The 27,678-nt window shown below is 41.7% G+C and overlaps 1 protein-coding gene across 12 annotated transcripts in view; it reads left to right on the forward strand.

Annotated features, from left to right (window-relative positions):
* The window catches only part of sugct (succinyl-CoA:glutarate-CoA transferase), a 317,331-nt gene that overhangs the window by 45,775 nt on the left and 243,878 nt on the right, over nucleotides 1-27,678 (forward strand). For all 12 annotated transcript variants that reach the window (XM_078162592.1, XM_078162589.1, XM_078162590.1 and 9 more), the window contains exon 9: nucleotides 25,379-25,474. In XM_078162592.1, the coding sequence (XP_078018718.1) occupies nucleotides 25,379-25,474 (96 nt within the window). The remainder of the gene's footprint in view (nucleotides 1-25,378; nucleotides 25,475-27,678) is intronic.

Below are 27,678 nucleotides of genomic sequence, written 5' to 3' on the forward strand. Positions count from 1 at the left end.
AAAACACTTTGCTATCTTCTTAGAGTCTTCTCCTGCTTTGTGAGCATCAGTTATTTTAGTATTCAGAGTGCGATTAGAGCTGTTAAGAGGAGCCCATGGCTGCTGATTGACAGGTCATGGTTTCAGAAGTCAGGGTATTTATAACGACAGCTTTGAAATGTGCATCACCTGGCCTTGCCTAACGATGATTGTGAGCAAGCCAGAGCCCTAACAAGCTAATTAATGCCTGAGACCCTGGTAAAAGTTGTCTGAGAGCTCAAATTTCTTGGGGTGCCCAAACTTTTGCATGGTGCTTATTTCCTTTTTTCACTCTAAAATTGTACAAAACAAAAACAATGCACTAATCTTGCTTTAAATATTGAAAAGCATGTTTCATCTTTAACGTGATGCCTTTTGGAAATCAGTTCATGTTCTACTCATTTAACTATTCACAGTAAATTAAATTTTGACCAGGGGTGCCCAAACTTTTGCATGCCACTGTAGTTAGCACAACCTTTCATAGCCGTTAAGGGCAAATATTTGCCAGTTGCAAAATACTCCAAAAAAACTGTCCAGTGGCTATATACACGCGGGTAATTTGCACAAAAATTTGCTTTAAGATCCTGCAGCAATAAGACAGAGGTGAAACCCTCCAAATATGTCACCCTAATAAGACAGACTTACAGTTTTGTGTTCAGGGTCTGTTGGTAAATTACACTGCTGATGCTGCCTGTCTGATTCCATCCATATCTGCGGGGTGTTTTTGAGCAGAACTTTCACCACAGCTTGATGATGCTGTTTTAATGCGTGTGTGAACTAATTACTGATCTGTTATTTAAACAAGCTGATGATTTATCCTGAAAAGTCTCAACAGTTTAAACACAGTAATCAATATTTCTCCAAATGTTTCCACCGTTTAAACAAATCAGACCATTTGTCGTCCCACAGCTGTGGTGGCCTCTGACACTGAAGGGATCACACGTCGTCCTGGACTCCAAAGTATTTGAGACACCCAGGGTCGTTTGATTTGTTGTGTCAGGACACGCTGCTTGGGTGACAGTGTTGCTTTTAAAGATATGTTTTATGTTTTATGTATTGTCATTTTTCACCTCTTTAGCTGGGAAAGACGTTGTGACATGAAGCAATTCAGCTCATTTTAAAACTTTATGGTCCTCTGGAGAGAAATTCAGAGTTTAGAAAAAATAGAAACGTAGAAAAGTCTGTTTCCTGTTGAAAATGCTGGGCAGAGCTGGTCGAAGTGTTTGTGTATATAACTAAATGCTTTTCGTTCAAGCATTTTCACTCTTTATTTCCCTCTTTGACAGCAGTGTGTTGGAGCAAATAAAAAAGAAGTTTTCCAAAAGTTAAAAAAATATATAAGAGCAACAGAATTCGAATACATCCACACAAAGATCCAGAATATTTAAAAGTAAAAGCATCATCACAACTGTAAAACACAAAAGGGTACAATGCTACATGAAGAATAATAATGTCATAAAGTCAGTGGAGGGCAAAACTTAAGTTTTCATAGTTTCCTTAAACTTTCCTAGAAAGGGAACTGATCTGCAGTGGTGGAAAGTACATTTACTGCGTTACTGTACTTAAGGACAATTTCAGGTACTTCTACTCCACTACATCTCAAGTTATCTGACAGCTGGATAGATAGATAGATAGATAGATAGATGGAAAACAAAAAAAAGTGAAATGCAGGCTGTAATTAGTTTTTCAAGGCTGCGAGGTCCTGATATCTGGTCAACACCCAGAGCTGCTACACATAAAATGCCCACAATCCACCTCTCCCCCCTCCCCATATCCCATGGTGCATTCCTGTATGAAGTGCTGCGACCACAGGCATGTCGACCACAGAGTGGTTCAACCAGAGATGAACAATGAGAGCTCACATTCGCAGTGGATCTGAATCCATGTGGACGGGTTAAAGCTGAGTTTGGTTTGGTTGCCAGGGGAAATTTAATCCTTACAAACCAATCAGAGTTCACAGTAGTATCTCGACAAGCTGCCTGCAGGCCCTCAAAAAGCTATAAACATCAGGAGGAACTCCACACCAAAGGCTGAAAAGTCATAAGTCTTAAGTTCAGCTTGAAACATCTGTAAATTGTTGTGGTTTGTGGAGGAAACGGCTCAGTCATGCAGAAAAGTACAGACTTTATGAAGATGAGAAACCATTTCAGACTATTGCTGTTAGGAAAGTTTCCCCAAGAGACCAAGGAAAAGATGGTCTTATTCCTTGAAGCCTTTTCTCTGGTGAAAGTAAAACATCAATTACCTCTATTAAAGCAGAACATAAATCCCACATTCCTGGAACCTGTCCAAGTATGTTTTTCAAGTGCAGCTAATTCTTCATTTTCCTGTCCTTTTGGAAGCAGATGGAATGAATACCTCTGACAGTATCATTTTTTTTTTACTCTCATAATTCTTAGCAGCTCGAAGAAGTACTCAGAACCTTTTCTTATGTAACACAGCAAAATAAAAGTACTCTATACGATAAATAATAATAATAAATAAATATCCGGTCGTTGATACCAGGGGTCAGCAGGCCTAGGTCCCTCTGTTTTCTGCTATCTGGCTTACAACGCTCCTGACCCCAGTGCCCATCCCTGCAAGCAGTGGGCCCACAGGGCAGCGGCTCTATTTAGATTTTTCAGACTTTGCCCAGCTGAGCCCCATGTCTCAAGGTCCAGCCACCATGTGCTTGTTGACAAGCTCCCCTCCTGGTTCTGGCTCCAGGATTTGCCCTTGGTTTCTCTTTTTTGTTGCTACAACTTCTTTCAGGCCGATTCGTAGAGTCAGTACCTACAGGAAAAATGAGGGATTACCCCCTCTGGATCGGGAGTGAGTTACTGCCATAAGTTAAGAAGTTCAAGTATCTCAGGGTCTTGTTTTACAAGTGAGGATAAAATGGAGTGCAAGATGGATAAGTGGATTGGTTTGGTGTCCAATGTGCTGCGGGCGTTGTTTAGATTACAGCTCCTGGCGACTTTAGGAATCAAGAGAGAACATAAATAAGAAGGCAAATCACGCAATATGGTTCATCTATGTTCCAACCCTCACCTGTGGTCATGAGCTTTTGGTAGTGACCAGAAGAATGAGAACGCGGATATAAGCGACTGAAAGAGATTCCTACAGGGTGGCTGGGCTCAGCCCTAGAGGTAGGGGAGGAGGAGCTCATACATCTGGAGGGAGCTCAGAGTAGAGCAGCTGCTCCTACGCATTCGTCTTCCAGTTGAGGAGATTGTGCAAATGCTTAGGATGCCTCATGGGCACCTCCCGCATAACCAACTGGTAGGAGGCCTCCGGGTAGACCACACTGGAGAGAATATACAGTATATCTTATGTGGCATGGAGATGTCTTGGAATCACCCATGAGGAGCTGAAAAACATTGCTGGGAAGAGGGACGTTTGGAATGCCTTGCATATCCACCTGCCCCTGGATAAGTGGATGATGATGGATGGATAGATGGACTAAATCATTTTCATTGTAAACGTCACTTAACTATTATTACCAAAATGTTTTTCAAATATCAAACTCACCTGACGGATGCAATAAGTTTGTTTTCTGATCTGCCACCTTTGGGGTTAAGGTTTGGTTAGCTTAAGGCACAAAGTTATATTGATTTATTGACCCACCCATTCACTCCAGCCTCCTCCCTTAAAGAGGATAACTGGTGCTCAAAAGAAAATGTTACTTCCCTCTTTGCTTCTGGCAGGCATGATTTCCAGTGTCCCTGTCCTGAAAAAGTGGACACAGATTGTATTAAACAACCAATATTGAAGATACAATTGCTGTCTGAAATTCCACATATCTCTGACTTGTAATTGTGCAAAGAACATTAATGCTTTTCTCCATTCTGCCTCTCATATTGATAGTGTTTATTGTGTGAATGTAAAAGTGGGGTTATTATGAAGCAGCATGAGTGCAGCTTAATGATTTCATTGCAGGTAATTTCTGGCTATTGAATTTTTTACCTTGCGTAGACATGAGATTGAGGTCAAAAACCTCACAAAATACAATGCTCAAGAAAATGAGTATGAAATGTGTTGAGGTAAAAATTAGGTAAGGTGTTTATTTGTATTCAGATGGCAGTGTTGTGTTATTGTTGTTTACCATATGGTCAAACTAGATGTTTGATTTTATGGGAGGGGCTGTTTCGTGCCTGTGCGTTTTGGGCACGCTCTGTGTTTTGTGTTTTTCCTTGTCGTCTTTCAGTGTGCAGCTGATCCCCATCACTCCTAATCAGGGTGGATATATATGAATGGAGGAGGAGTAGTGCCATTGCCAGTGGGCCAAGAGGCTGTGACAAAGTTGTGTCATTCAGACGTGGGTAACAGTTGATGGACCAATACATAATGTCTCATAGGTGCTCAATTGGATTTGGTCGGGGAACAAGAGGGCCAGTCAACGGCATCAATGCCTTCGTCATCCAGGAACTGCCAACAAACTGGCCACATGAGGCCAGGCATTGTCCTGCACTAGGAGGAACCCAGGGCCCACTGCACCAGCATAAGGTCTGACACAGGATTTCATTAGGTACCAGCAGTCAGGGTACCATTGGTTATGACATGGAAGTATGTGCCACCCTCCAAGGATATGCTTCCCCAGACCACCACTGACTCACCACCAAACCAGTCATGCTGCATGATGTTACAGGCAGCATAATGTTCACCATGGCATTTCCAGACACTTTCACACCTGCTCTCATCTGTGAAGAGAACGGGGCACCAATGGCAGACCTGCCAATTCTGCTTTTCTCTGACAAATGCCAATCAAGCTGCACTGTGCTGGGCTGTGAGCACGGGTCCCACTAGAGGGCATCGGGCCCTCATGCTGGTGACTTGTGTAATGGCCAGTGTCCTGGTATCTCCTCCATGCTCTTGAGACTGTGCAGGGAGACACAGCAAATCTTCTTGCAACAGCACACATGGATGTGCCATCCTGGGGGAGCTGGAAAACCTGTGCACCCTGATTGAGCTGCAGGTACCACCTCATGCTACCAGTAGTGACAAGTGCACTAGCAGAATGCAAAACTAGAGAAGAATAAGTCAGGAAGGATAGGGAGAGAGTAACTGTCTCAGCAGCAGGTGAAACTTTCACAATGACCTGTGCTGATGCTTAACATCTACTTCACGTCTTAACCCACACTAGTTCTGTTTAAGCACTTATAGCTCTCCTCTCTTTAACGACTCTCTTGCTAATCTTAACTGTTGTTTGCATGTTATTAGCCTTGATGGCTACATTAGCTTAACACTTAGCGATGGCTTCTCCTTCTCCTGCTCTTTCTTGCTCGGTGTGCCAGATGTTCAGTTATGCCTCTGCCTCCTTTAGTGGAAGCGCGGCTCTGCACCATGGAAAATTACTCTGTAGCTGCGGTAGTTAGCCAGCCCCCTGTAGCCGGCACAGAGCCACTTAGCATAGCCTCTGCTAGTGGTCCCCCAGTAACCCCCGTGCAGCCGGGAGGTTGAGTAACTGTCTGGGAGAAGCATAGTACCAAGCCGAAAACCACTGTTCACCACCACTGTTCATGTTTCCAACCGTTTTTCCCCACTCAGCGACACACACACTGAGGAGAAAACTCCGGTCATTGGCAGCTCTATTTTGAGAAACGTGAAGTTAGCAACACCAGCAACCATAGTCAGATGTATCCCTGGGGCCAGAGTGGGCGACATTGAGTCAAATTTAAAACTGCTGGCTAAGGCTAAACATAGATTTAATATTGTTTAAGATTTAAGATTGTTATTCATGTTGGCGGCAATGACATCTGGTTACGCCAATCGGAGGTCACAAAAATTAATGTTGCCTCAGTGTGTGAATATGCTAAAACTATGTCGGACGCCGTAGTTTTCTCTCTCCCTCCCAAATCAGACCACTGATGAGATGTTTAGCCGCATGTCATCATTTAATCACTGGCTGTTCGGGTGGTGTCCAGCAAACGATGTGGGTTTCGTCAATCATTGGCAAATTTTCTGGGAAAAACCTGGTCTGATTAGGAGAGACAGCATTCATCCCACTTTGGATGGAGCTGCTCTCATATCTACGTAGAAACCTGGCCAAGTTTATTAGTAATTCAAAACCCTGACAACCCAGAGTTGAGACCAGGAATCAGAGTTGCAGTCTTACACACTTATCTGAGCTTCTAGTGCAGTTACCCACCCATAGTTTAATATAAACGGTGTCTGACCCCCGACCACCTAAATTATCTAAATCTAAAATTAAACAAAGAGGAGTTGTGCATAACAACCTAATAAAAATCTCTTCTGTGACAGAAAGACAAAACAGGAGAATTAAAAGTGGACTGTTAAATATCAGGTCTCTAACATCTAAAGCAGTGTTAGTAAATGAATTAATATCAGATAATCATCTTGATTTACTCAGCCTCACTGAATAGAATAGAATAGTCCTTTATTGTCATTGTAACATGTGACATGTACAACGAAATTAAAAAGTGTCAAACAGCCAGTGCATCACCATTAAAAAAAGCTAACACTACAGTAATAAATACAAAAACAAACACTACAGTAATAAATACAAAAACAAACACAAACACACACAACCATTCATTCCGTCATTGCACGATCCCGTCATTATATATATGTGTTGTGTTAGAGATTGTTTTTTATGGCATTGAGGGTGATTATTACTGTTGGATAGAAACTGTTCTTGATTTGATTGTCCTGTATCGTCTGCCTGATGGCAGCAGTTCGAACATGGAGTGTCCAGGGTGAGAAGTGTCCTTTACAATGTTCTGCGCTCTTTTGACACAGCAAGCACTGTGAAGGTCGTCCAGCGACGGGAGGGGGCAACTCACGATTTTCTGGGCCATGTTAATGACCCTCTGGAGCGCTTTCCTCTGGGCTGCTGTGCAGCTGGTGAACCACACGCATACACAGTATGTTAGTATGCTCTCTATGGAGCACCGGTAGAAGGACACCAGGAGTCTCTGTGTGATGTTATTCTTCCTGAGCACCCTCAGGAAGTGTAGTCTCTGCTGGGCCTTTTTCAGCGCCTCCGAGCTGTTCACACTCCAGGTCAGGCCGTCCTCAATGTGGACACCCAGGAAGCGGAAGTCTGACACCCTCTCCACACAGTCCCCGCTGATGATGAGTGGTGGGATGTCAGTTTTTTTCCTCCTGTAGTCGATCACCAGCTCCTTGGTCTTTGATGTGTTGAGGAGCAGGTTGTTCTCTCTGTACCACGCTGCTAGATGTTCAATCTCATCTCTGTAGGCAGACTCATCCCCCTCAGAGATGGGCCCCACCACCGTAGTGTCGTCCGCGAACTTCACTAAGACGTTGTTGTGGTGAGCAGGGGTGCAGTCATGCGTGTAGAGAGTGAAACCTGGCTGTGTCAAGATGAATATGTCAGTCTAAATGAATCCACTCCTCCCAGTCATAATAATACCCACATTCCTTGAGGCAGCGGCCGAGGAGGGGGAGTTAACCCTAAACCTAAACTAGATTATAATTCCTTTGAAAGCCTTTTTCTTAGTCTTTTACATCCGACCTGGAAAACCTCACAGCCACTTTTATTTGTTACAGTGTACTGTGCTCCTGGCCCGTATTCTGAATTTGTATCTGAATTCTCAGAATTTTTATCTAGTTTAGTTCTTAAATCAGATAAAGTTATTATTGTAGGGGATTTTAACATTCATGTTGACAATGACCCCCTGGCTACTGCGTTTATCTCATTATTAGACTCCATTAGCTTCAGTCAGGGTGTACATGAACCCACTCACTGTTTTAACCATACCCTCGATCTAGTTCTGACGTATGGAATTGAAACAGTGACTATAAGAGATGTTTATCAGATAGTGCTGTCGCAAGATTTAAGGCAAAGATTCCATCGACGTTGAATTTAATACCATGTCCTTCTGTAACAGTGGTTTCCCGTACCAACTTTAAACTCTCCTGAATTGATCATCTTGTCAATAGCGCTGCAGGCTTGCTGCGAACAACACTTGTCTCTGTAGCACCTCTTAAAAAGAAGTTAACAAAGCAAAGAAAGTTGGCTCCTTGGTATAACTCTCAAACCTGAAAATTAAAACAAATATCGTGAAAATTTGAAAGGAATTGGCGATTAACCAAACTGGAATAATCTCGTTTAATCTGGGAACAAAGTCTCAAAACGTATACGAGGGGCCTCCGCAATGCCAGAGCAAACTATTACTCAGCATTAATAGAAGAAAGTAAGAGCAACCCCAGATTTCACAGCTCTATTGAGCCTTGTATTCCTTTAGCCCTCAGCAGTAATGATTTTATGAGCTTTTTTAATGACAAAATTCTAACTATTAGAGGCAAAATTCATGACCTCCTGCCCTCAAACGGAACCAATCTGCCCTCAAACACAGCTGTAAGACCTAATATATATTTAGATAGCTTCTCCCCGATTTCTCTTCAACAATTGACCGCAGTGATTTCTTCATCTAAATTATCAACGTGTCTCTTAGGCCCCATCCCAACTAGGCTACTTAAGGAAGTCTTACCTTTAGTTAAAACTCACATATTAGTTCTGATGAATATATCTTTATTAACAGGCTGTGTACCACAGTCCTTTAAGGTAGCTGTAATCAAACCTCTTCTAAAAAAGCCCACCCTGGATCCAGAGGTGTTAGCCAACTATTTCTAACAATTTCTAATCTCCCCTTTCTTTCAAAGATCCTTGAGAAAGTAGTTGCAGACCAGCTGTTTGATTTTCTCCATGATAATAATTTATTTGAGGAATTCCAGTCAGGATTTAGAGTGCATCATAGCACTGAGACAGCACTAGTTAAAACTACAAATGATCTTCTGATTACTTCAGACAAAGGACTTGTCTCTGTTCTTGTTTTATTAGATCTTAGTGTGGTATTTGACATAATTGACCATCAAAATTCTGCTACAGAGACTGGAACATTTAATTGGCCTTAAAGGTTCTGCACTAAGCTGGTTTAAATCTTATTTATCTCATCGTTTTCAGTTTGTTCATGTTAATTGTGAATCATCTCTACGTACTGAAGTTTGTTTTGGAGTTCCACAAGGTTCTGTGCTCAGACCAATCCTATTCACTCTATTTATGCTTCCCTTAGGTAACATCATTAGAAATCACTCTGTAAATTTCCATTGTTATGTGGATGATACACAATTGTATTTATCGATAAAGCCAGAAAAAACTGATCAATTAAGTAAACTTCAAAAATGCCTTAAAGACATAAAAACCTAGATGAGCACCAATTTCCTGATGTTAAATTCAGACAAAACTGAAGTTATTGTTCTTGGCCCTAAACAACTCAGAGACTCTTTATCTGATGATATGGTTTCTCTGGATGGCATTGCTCTGGCCTCTAGCACTACTGTAAGAAACCTCTGAATAATATTTGACCAAGATTTGTCTTTTAATTCCCATTTAAAACAAACCTCACTGACTGCGTTTTTTCATTTGTGTAATATTGCGAAAATTAGGCCTATCCTGACCCGAAAAGATGCAGAAAAATTGGTCCACGCTTTTGTTACCTCTAGGCTGGATTACTGTAACTCCCTATTATCAGGTAGCTCTAACAAGTCTTTAAAAACTCCAGCTAATTCAGACGCAGTGGCACGTATACTAACAGGAACTAAGAAACAAGATCATATTTCTCCTGCTTTAGCTTCTCTGCACTGGCTCCCTGTAAAATCCAGAATTGAATTTAAAATCCTACTGTTTTAAACTTACAAAGCTTTAAATGGTCAGGCTCCGTCATATCTTAGTGAGCTCATAATGCCCATTTATCCCACCAGGACACTGTGCTTACTCTTGGTCCCTAAAGTCACCAAAAGTAAATCAGGAGCCAGAGCCTTCAGCTATCAGGCTCCTCTCCTGTGGAATCATCTTCCTGTTGCGGTCCGGGAGGCAGACGCCGTCTCCACATTTAAGACTAGACTTAAGACTGCTTACTGTTTGATAAAGCTTATAGTTAGGGCTGGCTCAGGCTTGCCTTGTACCAGCCCCTAGTTAGGCTGACTTAGGCCTAGTCTGCCGGGGGACCTCCTATAATACACTGAGCACATTCTCTCCTTCTCTCTCTCTCTGTGTGTCTCTCTCTCTCTATCTCTCTCTCTGTCTCTCTGTCTCTGTTTCTCTCCTTTGCTAACACTCATGTCCTGTCACTGCCTCTCGCTAACTCGGCTGTACTGCATGTCACTAACTCGCTTTCTTCTCCGGAGCCTTTGTGCTCCACTGTCTCGCAGGATAACTTATATCGCAGTGGTGCCTGGATAGTGTGATGTGTGTGGTTGTGCTGCTGCTGTGGTCCTGCCTGATGCCTTCTGCTACTGTTATCATTAGTCATACTTCTACTGTTCTTATACACATGAGTATTGTCACATATGTATACTATCAGATATTAATATATACTTTCAATCAGGTCTGGAATTTCATCATTTTAGGGGAAAAATGAGGGGCAAAATTTTGTGTTGTCAATTTTTTAGGGCACAAAGGCCAAAAGCCAGGGCAGCAAGGCTATAAAATAAAACAATGATTTTAAGTCCACGTCCATAATGAATTTAATTTAAGGACCAAGGATGTATAACTATATGTGAAATCAATTCAATCAGTCAATTTTATTTATAAAGCCCAATATCACAAATCACAATTTGCCTCACAGGGCTTTACAGCATACGACATCCCTCTGTCCTTATGACCCTCGCAGCGGATAAGGAAAAACTCCCCAAAAAAACCCCTTTAACGGGGAAAAAAAAAACGGTAGAAACCTCAGGAAGAGCAACTGAGGAGGGATCCCTCTTCCAGGACGGACAGACGTGCAATAGATGTCGTACAGAACAGATCAGCATAATAAATTAACAGTAATCCGCATGACACAATGAGACAGAGAGAGAGAGAGAGAGAGAGATGCAGGTAATGACAGTAGCTTACAACAACATTATTGAAAGTAATAATATTATAGTTATAGTTCTGGCTACTGTGGTACAATATGTTGAAAGTATGTATTAATATCTGGCAGTATACATGTGTGACAATAGTCATATGTGTATAATAACAGTAGAAGTATGACTAATGACTAATGATGGCAGCGGCAGCAGGAGGCATCTGGCAAGACCACGGCAGCAGCACAACCACACACGTCAAGCTGTCCAGGTACCGCTGCGATATGAGTTAATCTGAGAGACAGTGGAGCACAAAGGCTCCGGAGAAGAAGCCGAGTTAGTGACATCCAGAATGGCCGAGTTAGCAAGATGCAGTAATAGAATACGAGAGAGAGAGAGAGAGAGAGAGAGAAGGAGAGAAGGTGCCCAGTGTATTATAGGGGGGTCCTCCGGCAGACTAGGCCTAAGTCAGCCTAACTAGGGGCTGGTACAAGGCAAGCCTGAGCCAGCCCTAACTATAAGCTTAATCAAAGAGGAAAGTCTTAAGTCTAGTCTTAAATGTGGAGACGGTGTCTGCCTCCTGGACCGTAACAGGAAGATGATTCCACAGGAGAGGAGCCTGATAGCTGAAGGCTCTGGCTCCTGATCTACTTTTGGAGACTTTAGGGACCACGAGTAACCCTGCGTTGTCAGAGCGCAGTGTTCTGGTGGGATAATAAGGCACTATGAGCTCTCTAAGATATGACGGAGCTTGACCATTTAGAGCTTTATAAGTTAACAGTAGGATTTTAAATTCAATTCTGGATTTTACAGGGAGCCAGTGCAGCGAAGCTAAAACAGGAGAAATATGATCTCATTTCTTAGTTCCTGTTAGTACACGTGCTGCTGCATTCTGGAGAGTTTTTAAGGACTTACTAGAGCTACCTGATAATAGAGAGTTACAATAATCCAGCCTTGAGGTAACAAAAGCGTGGACCAATTTTTAACAGTCAAAATTGTTGAGATGATCCTCTCTTTCCTCTATCCACGTTGCCATTTCGTCTGCGGCTGGCTAGCTAGCTAGCTAACTTGATAATTCCACCTTAGTTTTATGCTAGCATTACAGTGATTTCAAAAAATGAGTCAAACAAAGTTGTCACTCATCTGCAATGTGCTTTCCTACGCTTTGGCTGTAGACTGAATAACAGATGTAGCTACTGTGAGTTGAGTTCCTAGAGTTCTGCTTTTCGGCTGTTGCCATCTTGATTTTTTGGAGCCAGAAGTGGCTTATTTGGGCAAGAGAGTGGGGCTGTGGAGGAGTGAAGGGTGGATCTGAATGAGAAGCCGAGGACTCAATCAGCAGACAGCCTGTCACTCAAAGTGGCCCAGCCCATAATTAACTTTAAGCAGTAACATTTTAACAGGTGAGTTATATAAAAATTTGGCACCCTGTACACTGGCCACAAATGTTGAAATCAGGTATAGAGACTAGGGTTGCAACGATTAGTTGACTAATCAATGACTATACAATCGACTATTAAAATAATCAGTGACTATTCTAGTTGTCGACTAATCGGTTTGAGTCATTTTTCATAGAAAAGTACTATAAAAGTACCCCAAAATACTCTTATTGCAGCTTCTTCCGTTCAAATATTGGCAGCTTTACACACTCTCCCATGACGGTGAACTAAAACCTTTTGGTGTGAGTATGGAACAAGACATCAGATGACATCATTTTGGGGTTTGGGGGAGACAGACAGACATTTTTCAACATTTTAACACATTTCTCGATAAAATGATTAGTCAACTAATCGAAGAAATAATCGACAGATTAGTCGACAATGAAAATAATCATTAGTTGCAGCCCTAATTTTTTTTTACCAGGCTGTAAACATGTTTATTTCTGCTGTAAAGTTGGACATTTTAACATGCGGGCGTATGGTGATTGACTCGCTCTTGGAGCCAGCCTCAAGTGGACATTAGACAAACTGCAGTTTTTGGCACTTAAGTGTAGGCTTCATTTTTCAGCCTCAGAGGTTGTCTCTTGACTGTGACAAGAGCGGTGGAAGAATCATCAAGTTTTACTCATGTAGCAGCTGGCTAGTTAGTTAGGTAGCTTGCTAATTTTGGCATGCCATCATGCTACAGTGGTAACAGAAAATGAGAAATACAGTCATACAGGACTGTAAGCAGCTATTCATTTTGAAAGAGCAATGACCAATGGGGAAACATCAACACTCATTCAGACCAATGGTGAAACGTCATTACTCACTCAGTCGCTAAGTGATGGACAGACTCTTTTGTGGCCTCGTCTCAAAAGAACCCACCCCCCCCCCCCCCAAAAAAAAAAAAAAAAAACGTTCCTCCGTGCTGGAGAAAGAGAACTCTAAAATGCAGTCCTCAGTCGATGATATGCGCAGGGCCTTCTCTGCCAGGCCAGGTGATGGAGCCCCTCCAAGATGAGAGCTGCACCTATTTATCATTTTTTCTCAATCAATCTAAAGATTATTAGTCTATTAATCTAATGACTAATTTATTGATTATTGATTATTGCCCCTCCAAGATGAGGGCTGCACCTATTCATCATTTTTTTCTCAATCAATCTAAAGATTATTAGTCTATTAATCTAATGACTAATTTATTGATTATTGTTTTTTATTACTTAATACAATAATTAATTTACCCCAAAATAAATATAAGAAACTTGTCTCATTAACATTTTAATAATATTATTTAGTCATCTTCTCTTAAAAACTGTAATAACAGCATATTTTAAAATTAGTCTTATTTCCACACCACATTTTTATAATGATAATAATAATACTAATAATAATAATAACAAGAAGCTCTATGTGTCAGATACCTGATCAGAAATACAGGACCTCAGATTCAAAAAGAATGCTGTAACACATACATTAATTTAATCACTGTAGATCAAAGCAGCCCTTTTCCCTGAACACGACAACCAGTATCTTTTCTTGAGTACTTGACTTAAAACTTGACGTTGATTATTGTATGAATAACCCCAGCCCTATACAAGACCCTTCATCACAGGCCTTCACTACCCACAATCTCAGGACCTTGCCCTCAGGTTGGCCAGCTCAGATCAAAGTCAGAACGTCAGCTACAGCTGTAGGTTTAAGATCAACCTTATTGTGTTACACATGTTTAAGCTGGTGTCCTTTATCGGGGTCTTGGATTTTACAGGTCCTAAAGGATGTAAAAGTCCTCACTGCTCTGAGTTTCTTCCTGACATTGACCAACTTGGACTCACCACTGCTCGGTTTGCGGATGCTTCTTCTTGCCATATGAAAGAACTTTTACAATTTATCCTCTGATTCTCTTGTAATTTATCTCTTTCAGTCTCATGTTGGATTGACCATGAAACTACTGTCAGAGCTGCTGACTGATGCGCACTTCATGACTTCAGTGATGGTGATTCAAAGTCCTCTCACATGTGGTGTCACCGTCCTGTAGTCTCTCCCGGCGTCTCTCAGCATTAGCTGTATATATACAGTGCAGCCTATAGTTAGAGCCAGAGTTTAAACAAAGAATAATATCTGTTACTAAACAGAGCAGTGATTGACAGCACCACCCATCTGACTGTCTGCCTGTCATTGCTCCCTCATGTCACCATCCTTTATAGCGTTAGACCACCTCTGATCTTCTCCCTTCTAATCATATGTTTCTTCAGTTTCCTCTGCTTTCTTCTTTCTTCAGCTCGAGCTCAGAGAATGTTGAGAAATAAGCATGAATGTGACTTAAAACAAGTGTCTCCTACTGTGTTTCCATCCAGCCCTCCACATCTTGATGGATTGATTGTCGGGCAGATGTTGTGCATGATGAATGAAAAATGGGAAGTTTCAATCTGGGCTGTCAGATTTCCGGGAGAGTCTCTCATATCACATGTGATAAATTATTGTTAGACATTACAATGGAGGTATGAGATGAAAAGAAATTCAGATGCCAACAATTTTTTTTTCAAGCCATGCTAGCATCATGGCTGTAGACTGAAATATCTCAGCTATTGGATGGGTTGTCAGAAAAATGTCACATTCCCCTCAGGATGAATTATAATAATGTTGGCACAGGCACAGGAAGGTGGGTGCTGAACAGGGTTTTCCCTGCATAGAAAATACTTTGGTGGCCGCCAAAGCCGTTTTAGCCCTCCCCCAATGGAAAATCCCCTCCACCATAGAGGGGTGTGGGAGCGGGGAAGGGAGGGAAAAAAAACGAACAAACTGAAAAAAACATTCAAATCTCAGTGCAGCCACTCATTGTTCAATCACGGTTTGGACTAGGGATGTAACGATTACCGGTAAAATGATAAACTGTGGTAAAATTCCCGACTGTTAGTATTACGGTTTAAAATTTTAATCATCATTAAAACCGTGTTTGATTACCGCACTTTGAAAAACTCATGGTGATACTGCTCATTGCCTGGAAAAGTAGCAGCAGTAGTCCCTCAGACACATGCGCGCATGCGCAGTTTGCAATGTTTGGCCTCTGAAAACATGGCGGAAGGCACCAAAGGCACCCGCACAGACAGTGTTCCATAAATTTTTCGTGCCGTGACTTGGCCAACAGACGTGACACACGACACGATGGTCCACACCAATTATCCCTGGTTGTCTTTCACGATGTGTGTGATGTCATCGGGTTATTCTTGTCCTATTTTTATTACTTTTACCATTATTTCAGTCACTGTGTCTGTTCATGTGCCAGCCGAAATGTTGTTGTAGTAATTTAAAAAGCGCCAGCAGATGGCAGGAGCTACATTGAAGTACCTACGCAAACATTCAAGTTACTGAATCCCCCACAAGTTCCTACAGAAATATTTCACAATAAAAGCCTATTTAGAAAATGGAGGGATTCTTTCAGCTGAGGTTATAAGGGGCTTTTAATCTGAAACAAATTCAGGAAGTGTTGAGTTTGAAATGACGGCGCGATGCATTAACTTTATCAAGGCAACGGGAGCGATAAAAAGTAAAAACATAAAAACACAGAGGGAATAATAAATAACGGACCGTATATAATGTAGTTTGTTTCAAATGAAGCTGGTAGCCTCTGCAGTTGTGGTGAGTAAAAGCCCCACCCCTATTTTTTAATTTTCTTTATGAAGAAATAACATTGTTTGCTAGCTTTATGCTAATGGCAGTACTCAGCTGGTTGACAAAGTGCCTCTGCTGTTTCACACCATCACTTTCCCCTTTTACTCTGTGTGGTAACATCCCTAGAGGAAATATTAAAAATGCTGGGGTGTTGTTGTCATACAGTTGTCTATGGCAGCAGCTAACTCTGTGTTTCTATTGGTCAAAGTGACGGCTGTGATGGGAGTAATTGTGATCGACTAAAAGAAAATCAAACATGTTAGACTTTCTGTTAGACAGAAAGTACATTGTGCTCTTTATTAGGGTCCGAGCGATGACTGAAAGTCGTCCGTAGGACCCTATTGAAATTGCGCTGTTTATTATTAGGGCCCGAGCATTGACCGAAGGCCGACGAAGGCCCTATTGAATCTGCTCCGTTTATTATTATTAGGGCCCGAGCACCGACCGAAGGCTGGGCGAAGGCCCTCTTGAAACTGAAGGAATTATTAGGGCCCAAGCACCGACCAAAGGCTGGGCGAAGGCCCTTTAGAAACTGTAGGAATTATTATTAGGGCCCGAGCGACGACGAAGTCGTCCGTGGAGGACCCTATTGAAATCGCACTGTTTATTAGGGGGCCAAGCCCGAGGGGCCTCGGGGAACGCATATGCAAGCAGACGTGTTTCCTAGGACCAGTGGTGCTAGGAACTTTATTGTTTTTGTAAAGATTTTTATAGTTCTCTATTTTTATTCTTCCGTTGATATAAGTGGTGCTGCAGGCTAAACCGTGCAAGGGAGAGTGGTGCAGTTTGGAGGGTTGGTCCAGACCTCTGCACGTACCTCAGACGCAAAAAAACTACATATGTCCGCCTGCAGGGGCGCTATAACCAAGGCCAACGCGTTTTGGCCTATAACTCCCACACCGTATGTCGTACATTCAAAAACATTATATCCCCAGATTCCTTGAATAGAGCTGAATCACTTTGCAGTTGGCCACGCCCACTTCCGCCTATAATTTTCCCCCCCCGCAAAATCGCAAAAACTGGAAAACCTACTTTTTTGAACTCCTCCTTGGGATTTTGTCCGATCTGCGTGAAACTTGGCACGTACACTCTTCACCTGGACCTGATCTAAAGTTATCAAAAGAATTTTGTTCCGTCAAAAATTCCGCAAATTATTAATGAACAAATTTGTGTAGCTAGCTATAAAAATGTAAACTGTTGCATATCTCAGTCAAACTTAATGCTATCAACACCAAATCTCAGATCCTTAGTTGACACTGTGAAGGTATGAGCCGAATTTGGCAAATGTTGACCACTAGGAGGCACTATAAATATGGGAAGTTTATATCTCTTAAACGGCTACACCCATTTCTACGAAATTCGGTCAGTATGATGTAGGGCCATTCCTGAGGCCATATATTAAAGATGGTCATGACTGGTCAATGTGGGCGTGGCTTATTATAGGATAAACAACAAACATTTACTACAGCTGAACTATTATGCTGAGGGCTGTGAAATTTATAGGGTACATATAGAATAGGACACAGATATTCCATACCAAAAATTGTGCATATGCTCTACTAGGTGGTGCTATAACGGATGCAAACCCGTTTTTGCTTGTAACTTCCACATTTTAAATGACACATTCATAAACATTATATCCATGTGTTCCCTGACTAGAGCTGGGTTTTCTGACACAGGCCCCGCCCACTTCTGCTGCACATTCTCTTTGCTAATTCGCCACATGTCCAAAACCTACTTTTTCGAACTCCTCCCACAGTTTAAGCACCACCTGCATGAAACTTTGCACATAGAATCTTCAGATGTGTCCGATCAAGACATTATCAAAAGAATGTTGGCACTCCAAAAAATGTGCTAGTTATAATCAAACTATTTTTTTTGCTAGCTAAAAAACACATATTGTTTCATATTTTGGTCAAAATAAATGCTTTCAACATCAAATGTAAGTCACTTGTTCCCGAGGTCATCAAGAGGCTCTATGCCAAATTTGGTGCAAATCGGCCTATAGGTGTCCCTATAACAGATACAAATGCGATTTTGCCTGTAACTTCCACATTTTAAACAACACATTCATGGACATCAATGCAATGTATTTCCTGAATAGAGGTGGGTTTTCTGACATAGGCCCCGCCCACTTCTGCTGCAATTTTCCCTTGCTAAGTCACCACATATCTAAAACCTACTTTTTTGAACTACTCCTACAGTTTAAGCGCCAACTGTGTGAAACTTTGCACATAGAATCTCCAGATGTGTCTGATCAAAAGTTATCAAAAGAATTTTGGCACTCCAAAAAATGCGCTAGTTATAACCAAACAGTCTTTTTTGCTAGCTAAAAAACACATATTGTTTCATATTTTGGTCAAAGTAAAAGCTTTTAACATCAAACTTAATTCACTTGTTCTGGAGGTCATCCAGAGGCTCTGTGCCAAATTTGGTGCAAATCGGCTAATGGGGGGCGCTAAAAACCCACAAATATCAAGTCTCAAGTACAAGATTTGAACAAAATTTGGTGAGTGTGATGTGGGATCACTCCTGAGGCCGGACATAAAGTTAAGTAATGATTGGTCAAAGTGGGCGTGATTTATTACAACAAATCCAAATCACCACACTTTCAGCCTTTCACACTTCCAGTGCACTTCCCATTACAGCAAATACTGCGGCTCGGACGTCGGCCCGCGTCCCTGCGCTCGCCCTGAACCCGTCGTGCTTCGGGGCCGACTTCTGTGGGCTCCGTGGGGCACGGGGGCCGAGTTGCGCGGGGAGGCTTGGCCCCCATTCATAACTGCTTGCAGTTCTAGTTATTACTATTATTCCGACATTTCGTGTCCCAATTTTGCCCCTTTTCCAAATTTGAAAATTCTTTCCATATTCCATATTCCTCCGGCCACATCCCAGATTCGATATTTTTGGGCGGTTGCACATTGTCGGCACGAAATACCGAAAAAGCGCCCCCTACAAATTTTCAAAATGCCCTCTCCATTGGGGTTAGTTTGTCGTAGGCAAACGAAATTTGGTACACACATGTATCATACCCAGATGCACAAAAAAGTCTCTTAACGTCATGGTAAAATCCCAACAGGAAGTCGGCCATTTTGTTTAGAATTTTTTCATTACGGCGATTTCTACAACTTACATTTGAACGAACTTGTCCTAGGGATTTTGCCCGATCGACTTCAAATTGGCTACAGATCATCCAGAGACCATGCTGATCAAAGCTGTGCTCTGCATGTCTGTAGGTCAAAGGGCGTGGCTGCTAGGGCATGAAAAATTTTGACGATGTTTCATTTTCTCGCCATCGAATTTTGAATGGCTCTCACGCTCACATACTTGATCGTAGCATCTTCAAACTTGCTGGACATGATGATGACTCCGCCCTGAATTCCCCAATATGTTAATATCCCACCTTACTCATAGTGCCCCCCCGGTGGAAACAGGAAGTGACCAGTTTTTACTTTAACATGTACTGATGCCACAAACTTGACCCCATCAACTTCATTCCACTTCTGATGCATGCAGAAGAAGTTGGTGAAGCTACCTTATGGATGCTGTGAAGCTACATCTAATGGCGTCCGTGTGGCGGCGTGGCGACTATCGATCCCTCGCCACCAAATACGTTTTGCTTTTTGATGGCTTCAGCAACCTTATATCCTCATGAAAATTGATAAACAAGTCAAGAATGGCGAGCTCTTACATCTGATAGGGGCGTTGCCCATGGGGGGCACAAAATGCCTACTATAGCGCCCCCTTGAAATTTTCAAAAAAACCCTCCCCATAGGGTTTTTTTTGGAGTTGGAACATGAAAATTGGTACACATGTGTATGTTGTCCAGACGCACATAAAAGTCTCTGGCACCAATGGTCTACACTAAACAGGAAGTCGGCCATTTTGATTTTGACTTGTCATTTTGGCGTGATTTTCACATGTTGTATTTTAACAAACTAGTCCTAGGGATTTCATCCAATCGACTTCAGTTTTTTTTACAGATCATCCAGAGACCATGCTGATCAAAAGTTATTAAAAGCTTTTCTTTATGTCAAGGGGCGTGGCCGCTATGGTGCCTCCCTTGCCAACAAATACGTTTGGCTTTTTGATGGCTTCAGCGACCTCATATCCTCATGAAAATTGATACACACGTCAAGAATGGCGAGCTCTTGCATCTGATAGGGGCATCGCCCATGGGGGGGGGACAAAATGCCTCTATAGCGCCCCCTTGAAATTTTCAAAAACCCCTCCCCATACGTTTTTTTTTTTTGGAGTAGGAACATGAAAATTGGTACACACGTGTATGTTGTCCAGACGCACATAAAAGTCTCTGGCACCAATGGTCTACTCCAAACAGGAAGTCAGTCATTTTCATTGTGACTTGTCATTTTGGCGTGATTTCCACATGTTGTATTTTAATGAACTAGTTCTAGGGATTTCATCCAATCGACTTCAGTTTTTTTTACAGATCATCCAGACACTATGCTGATCAAAAGTTATTTAAAGCTTTTCTCTATGTCAAGGGGCGTGGCCACTATGGTGCTGCCCTCGCCACCAAATACGTTTGGCTTTTTGATGGCTTCAGTGACCTCATATCCTCATGAAAATTGATACACACGTCAAGAATGGCGAGCTCTTGCATCTGATAGGGGCGTCGCCCATGGGGGGGGGGACAAAATGCCTCTATAGCGCCCCCTTGAAATTTTCAAAAACCCCTCTCCATAGGGTTTTTTTTGGAGCAGGAAGATGAAAATTTGTACATATGTGTATGTTGCCCAGATGCACAAAAAAAGTCTCTGGCACCAATAGTCTACTTCAAACAGGAAGTCACCCATTTTGATTTAAACTTTTCATTTTGGTGGCGATTTTGTGATTTCCACAACTTTGTATTTTAACAAACTCCTCCTACAGATTTTGTCCGATCAACTTCAGATTTGGTACAGATCATCCTGAGACCATGCTGATCAAAAGTTATTTAAAGCTTTTCTCTATGTCAAGGGGCGTGGCCGCTATGGTGCTGCCCTCGCCACCATATATGTTTGGCTTTTTGATGGCTTCAGCAACCTCATATACTCATGAAAATTGATACACAGGTCAAGAATGGCGAGCTCCTACATCTGCCCATGGGGGGGGACAAAATGCCTCTATAGCGCCCCCTTGAAATCTTCAAAAAACCCTTCCCATAAGGTTTTTTTTGGAGTAGGAAGAAGAAACGTCACACCACATCAGGATTAACTTACTCTGATTTTTCACATAGCAGCTTCAGTGATGCGTGCTCCTGGCCCCCTGCGGTGGCGCAGGAGAGCGAGGGCCCGATCACAGCTGCTTGCAGCTTTAGTTATTCTTATTCTTCTCCAAATGAATTGCCTTTTTGGGAGACTTAACATACCCGAAAATTCATGAAACTTTGCACACATCTCAGAACTGGTGAAAAATCTGATATTTTAAGGGTCTTGTGCGCGGGTTCCAAAAAATGGCTCAGTAGCGCCTCCTACAAAAGTTTGAAGAAACAGCCCCTGAAGCTAGTTTAACCTACATGTATATGAAACTTGGTAGGCTTATGTAAGGCTCAGAGACATACAAAAAAGCCTCTTGGAGGCATGCTCTAAACCCAACAGGAAGTCGGCCATTTTGAATTTACCGTGCAATTTTGGTGCATTTTTGGCCATTTCCAGGGGTCATAAATGAACGAACTAGTCCTAGAGATTTCATCCGATTGACTTCAAACCTTGGTCTGTCCCACCCCAACACCTTGAAGATGAAAAGTTATCAAAAGCTTGAGTTTTCGTCAATGCGTGTGACTGTGGGATGGCGTCAAAGTTAGGGGTTTCGCCACTAAACAGGAAGTAGTTTATAACTCCAGCATACATGGTCCAATCTTGCCCAAACTTCACAGGATTGATGACAGTCCTGCCCTGAACACATCTACATGTCAATATTTAGAGATAAATGTAGCGCCCCCTACTGGCAACAGGAAATGTCATGTTTTAGACTTTAATGTACATCTCCTACAGAATTGATCAGGTCCACCTCAAACTTGGTCAAAAAAGCCATAAGACGTTGATGACGCTTTATTGTGCAAATTGTGAGTTTTTGTCAAAGGGCGTGGCCACGGCCTGGCGGCAAACTTTGATGTTTCGTTGTGATGATAAATGTTGCTGTAACTTGACTCCACGTGGGCATATCTTGCCAAAACTTCACACATATGATGACAGTCCAGCCCTGAACACACCTACAGAGGAATTTTGAATCACCGCCATAGCGCCACCTACTGGCAACAGAAAGCTACTTTATACATTCTTTGATGTCCCTCTTCTAGCAGGTTAATCAGACCCACCTCAAATTTGCTGATCTAAGTCCTTAGACCTTGATGATGCTTAAAAATGAAGCTCTTGAGTTTTCATCAAATGCTGTCACTGTGGCGCTGCCTTGTTCGCCATTAAACACGATGTTGATTTGAAGGGACAAGGGATGCTTGAAAACTCACCAAACATGGCATACACATCACAGGTCGCAAGTCCTGTTGTCTGATGTCATTGTTGTGCTTTGATGCACCAAGATGGCTCAGTCCATCATTTTGAATTTACTTGTGCTACTTTTGTGCATTTTTGCCCATTTCCAGGGCTTGTAAATTAATGAACTTGTCCTACAAATTTAATCAGATTTGTTCCAAACTTGATTTATGTGAGCCTGACAATGTTGTAGTGTTGTCACGATACCAAAATCTTTGTTTCGGTACCAATACCAATATGAATTTCGATACTTTTCGATACTCTTCGGTACTTTTCCTAAGGAAAAGTCCTTTTGAATACAAACCTTTAGAACAATAAATAGTAGGGGTGTAACGGTACCAAAAAAATCATGGTTCGGTAAGTACCTCGGTACGGACGTCACGGTTTGGTAACTCAAATGTCCCACCAAGTTTGTGTTGTCTCGTGTTGTCTCCCTTTGCGAGGCAGACTTTCTCTTGTCTTTTTTCACATGCGCCAGCTGCGAATGTTGATACAGGTGTTTTCATACACACCACTTGTGCAACCTGTGCTCCAATAGGAACAAGAAAGCCGTTTGTGTGCATAATTGAGTAAAATAAATTAACTAAATTAATGAATTGAATCAATTTCAAAGTACCGGTATTTTCCAAATGCAGTATAGTACCGTTTGGAATACTCTAGTACCTTGGTACTATTTTAGTACCGGTATACCGTGCAACACTACTATGTTGAGACCAAAAGTTATTACAGGATCTGCCCAATGTTGAATGGCGTGCCCACTGTGGAGTGTTGAAGTTTGAGGTCTCGCCATGAAAAACGAAATTGCTTTAAGTTTGGTGTAAATGGTCCGATATCCACCAAACTTCACATGATTCATATTAGTCCTGCCCTGAACACATTTACATAACCATATTTCCTGATACTGATAGTGCCACCTAGTGGTGACAGGAAATATGTCTCATCAAACACTTATCTTTCAATTTATCTTAAAGTTACATGCTGTGGTGTATATTTGATGTATAAAAACATGATGTATAATTAGTGTGCTCTCCACCTTCCTCTAGTGGAAAGAGGAAGTGATACAAAATGTGAAATATGTCATTCCAGCACTGTATCAAGGATATGCCAAGTCACTCCTGCATGCGATGTCTAACTTTGACAGAAATGAGCTGACGCGCTAGACAGCGTCCTGCCAGCCCCCCCGACTTGCGTGAAGGTGCGAGGGCCCGTTCATCGCTGCTTGCAGCTTTAATTATATTTGTTTTTTGAAATTAAACATTTTGAGCACATTTCAACAATACCGCGATGATAATGATTACCGTGATATGAAATTGTCTTTTTTCTTCTAATCTCTAGTTCGGACCAATAACGAGAGCCTGGTGACACGACGTTAGACCAATAATAATTGAGTTCTTTGATTCATCAAAGATCAAAGTAGCGTGTTGAGCCCCACGCTTCGCGTCAGCTCACAGGTTCTGGTCTCTTCACTGCCAGCCTGGTGACAAGCGAGATCCCAAGCGGAGGAGGAGATGACAGAGGAGCAGGGGACTAACAGGGCAGCTTACAATCGATAGGAAAGCAAAGTGTGAAGTGAGGAGAGAGAGTGGGAGTGACATGCAGCAAAGGGCCACAGGCTGGAATCGAACCTGGGCCGCTGCGGCAACAGCCTTGTACATAGGGCGCCTGCTCTATCCACTAAGCCACCGACACCCCATGATTTTTTTATTTTTTTTTTTTGGCTTCTTGATTTCTTGTGCTCTGGTTGATTAGGATGGGAGCATTGCTATGTACATGTTTTTATGGTTGAATAAATAGAATATTTGATGTTTGTGGTATCTGTGAACAGCTTTTGCTCATCTTCAGCTTGAATTAAATACTGAGATTCAGGTTAAGGATTTCAGCTGCACTTTAGATGTGTGAAACACCTTAGAAATGCTGGTGAAATACAGACTGAGGGGCAAATTCACAAAGAATGGGTTGTGGCCACTGATAGCACCATGACCTGTGATGGCTAACCGCACTGTCCCAAGGTCCGATTCACAAAAGATATTGTGCTAATGGTATTACAGAGCAAATGAGCTCATTAAGTTTTACAGCTGAGAGCAGTTTGCAGCAGGCAGATCATCATCATTTCAGAGAAAAAGAAATGGTCCAGGTCCTGAGCGACAACGTGCAGAGGCATTCCTCAGAACTTAAGGCAAGGAATTTAATTGTGACAAAGAGAAACTGTATTTGGGATTTAATATCTCTGTCTGTCAGTGCATTTCAGTTCCCATCAACCATCTGAAGATGCTGATAATTTCATTATAACTGCATGTGGCTGTTAGTGCCGATCTTCTTGAATTGGATTGTTTTTGCTATAGGCTCATTTGCATAGAAAGGGGCCAATTTTGTACCAATTGTATAAATATTACTCAATTTATATATGTGTAACAAGCACAGGAGCACTGAGACGCTGATTGCTCAGCAGCACAGTGAGGGATGCATTTTACCCTTCCTGGATGCATTGAGAATTACACAGTTTCTTTTTGTATCTGTACAGATTTAGCGGCCGCAAAAGCTGCCTAATCTTTCTGTAAATTAGTCTGTGATTGTCATTACTCAAAATTGACCTGCTCACTTTACTACACACAACACTGTGAGTGACGAATATCACATATACATGTTAGGTTGTTGTTAATGAGGCGTTTGTGACAGCTGGTGCGGCCACAGAGCTATGGATGAAAACATAAAGGGTGGGGATTCCCTCCATATGCTGGGAGTCATGGAAATCTGTCTTCAGGTTTTCAGCTGCTTGTAAATCCAGTGAAGGCGCAGGGCTGAAGGTGAGCTGCTGGTTTGTTTTCCATTGGTTTCACGGCTGCAGAGTCAAGAGGAAAGACAGCAGAGTTTGTGGTTTTTGTTCTTTTGGGAAGGAGCGCCCTCCAACAGCAGCAGACTGATGACAGCTTAGATTTAACACCACTCCATCTCCCTCTCTCTAAGGTTTCCTGTCTCAGCCATATTGCTGCTAACTATCTGAACGCAGGGAAGGAGGCGAGGCGCTGGGGGACCGCCCATGAGAGCATCGTACCTTATCAGGTAACAGCCTGCAAGTATCTCTTTAAAATCAGAGGTGTTTATGTCAAACCAAGGACTAATAATTTTGGGGGTGCTTGTCAATATGATACCCACTCATGAAATCCATGTCTACACACATGACACACCTGTTAATTGCAGCCCATAGTGAGTATCTGCCCAGATCTCTGTGGGTCATATTAATACAGACTGTCATTTTAACTGTTGAGGTTTATGTCTCTTGTATATCAGTTCACTCCAGGGCTGCAAACCTTCAAAAACTGTGGTTTTGAATCCAAAATAGGCCATTTGTGATTTGTGTAGATCCAACGAGTTTTTAAATGGAGGATGGTGGAGGGGTCTGTGAGTAAGTAAGTCAATTAGGTCAGGCTGCTGAAACAAGACAACTTCACTACAAACTCTCATCAATACGACACATAAATATGTTAAACACGTTTTGTTTTGCATCGACTCTGCGTGCTTTATGGCAGAAATGGATGACTCAATAATTATATCGTAATTCTTTGATTTACACTTGCTGTCCACTTTATTGCTATGATTACACTTGCTCTATCTGGCTTGCTGCTGCACTTGATAGTCAGTGGCAGTGATCAGGTACCATGGAGGAAAATTTCGCGCTTACTGCAAAGATAGCCTGCAAGTCTGTGGTTGCTGAAGTAGATCAGTGCAGTGGAAGTTCAGTTAAAAGTAAATGTATGGAGAGGCGGCACTTCTCAGATAAGGGGGTGAGAATAGACTGAAAGCAATGCCAATACAATGAGCTGCAGCATTTACTGCAGGTACTCGACAAGAAGTATTTTTGATCCTTTACTGCAGTAAAAGTCCTAATAATACCACACTGTTAAAATACTCCACTACAGTTTAAAGTCCTCCATTTAATATCGTGCTATAGTAAAAGTATCTTTGTAAGCATTATCAGCAAAATGTACTTGAAGTACAGTGTAAATGTTCTCACTGTGCAGCATAATGTTTTCTATCAGTATTTTTCTATTCTATCTGATGTTTTTGGATTATTATTCCTGCTGCATTAATGTGATTTTATATGTTTATTTTACTGCTGCAGATGTTTCAGGTTGTGCTCATTTTAGCTCCTTGATATCCTGTTGGATAGTTTAATCTACAGCAATGCATCATATTCTATGTTTGTTGTGTGGCTGTCCTGTGAGAACCACGTATCTCTAAAATTTCAGATCAACAGCCTGTTTTCAGCTTTATGCGATGACTTTTCCAGCTGATCCAAGGTTTTTTTAAAGAGTATTTTTAGCTTCAGAAGGGGGATAATTTTCTCAACACATAAAGGATCACTCCATCCTTCAGTTTATCGCAAACATTCAACATCTGGAGATACATGGTTTTCACTGGACAGGAAGGGGATGATGAACTGGGATCTGAAAGGTAACTAAAGCAGACAAATGTAGCGCAGTGAAAAGTACAATATTTACATCTGAGATGTAGGAGGAGAAGTATAAAGTAGCATAGAATGAAATACACAAGTAAAATACCTCAAAGTTGAAGTACAGTACTGAAGCAAATGTACTTACTTCCACCATTGCAAACATGACCTGATCATTTCTGTGTGTTCGCTTTTGTGTTCGCTTTTATTACCATCCCCCAAGTTTTCAATTTGGCAGCTATTTAGTCTTGTCTTGAGACAAAAAATGTTTATTAGTTTAAGTCACATTTTACTAATTTTTAATCTTCATAGTTTTAGTCAATAACATACCATTTTAGTCAACGAAAATTCATGACATTTTAGTCAATTTTTGGTCATTCAGTCAGTATGTCTTCTATATGTTTTTAAATCTTTAAACATATCCAGTGAGGCTAATTCATGTATCAGAAATTAGAATCATGGTGACAGGTTGTATAAAAATCTCTAGACAATTTTTTTGCAACTACAAATAATTTCACATTCACAAACAGTCATTTCTCCAGCAGTTTTCTGACAGGTTTAAGGGGTGATTTACGAGCACACACTTACTGACCATCATTTGAAAAGCTTAACATCTCTCTATGTATGCTTTAAAAAACTTTGACACCACAAATAAATAATCTGAGACAACTAGGATTTGTGCCCAGGTTCACTGTAAACTCTGACTTATCCATCTCACTGTTTAAAAGCAGAAAAATAACTTAATTAAAGCCTGAATTCTTTCTTTATCTGCAACATATTAGTCTGGACATTCAAACTCATGTCCTCTTACAGA

Source organism: Epinephelus lanceolatus, chromosome 20, assembly GCF_041903045.1.
Source record: "Epinephelus lanceolatus isolate andai-2023 chromosome 20, ASM4190304v1, whole genome shotgun sequence".
Taxonomy (NCBI): Eukaryota; Metazoa; Chordata; class Actinopteri; order Perciformes; family Serranidae; genus Epinephelus; species Epinephelus lanceolatus.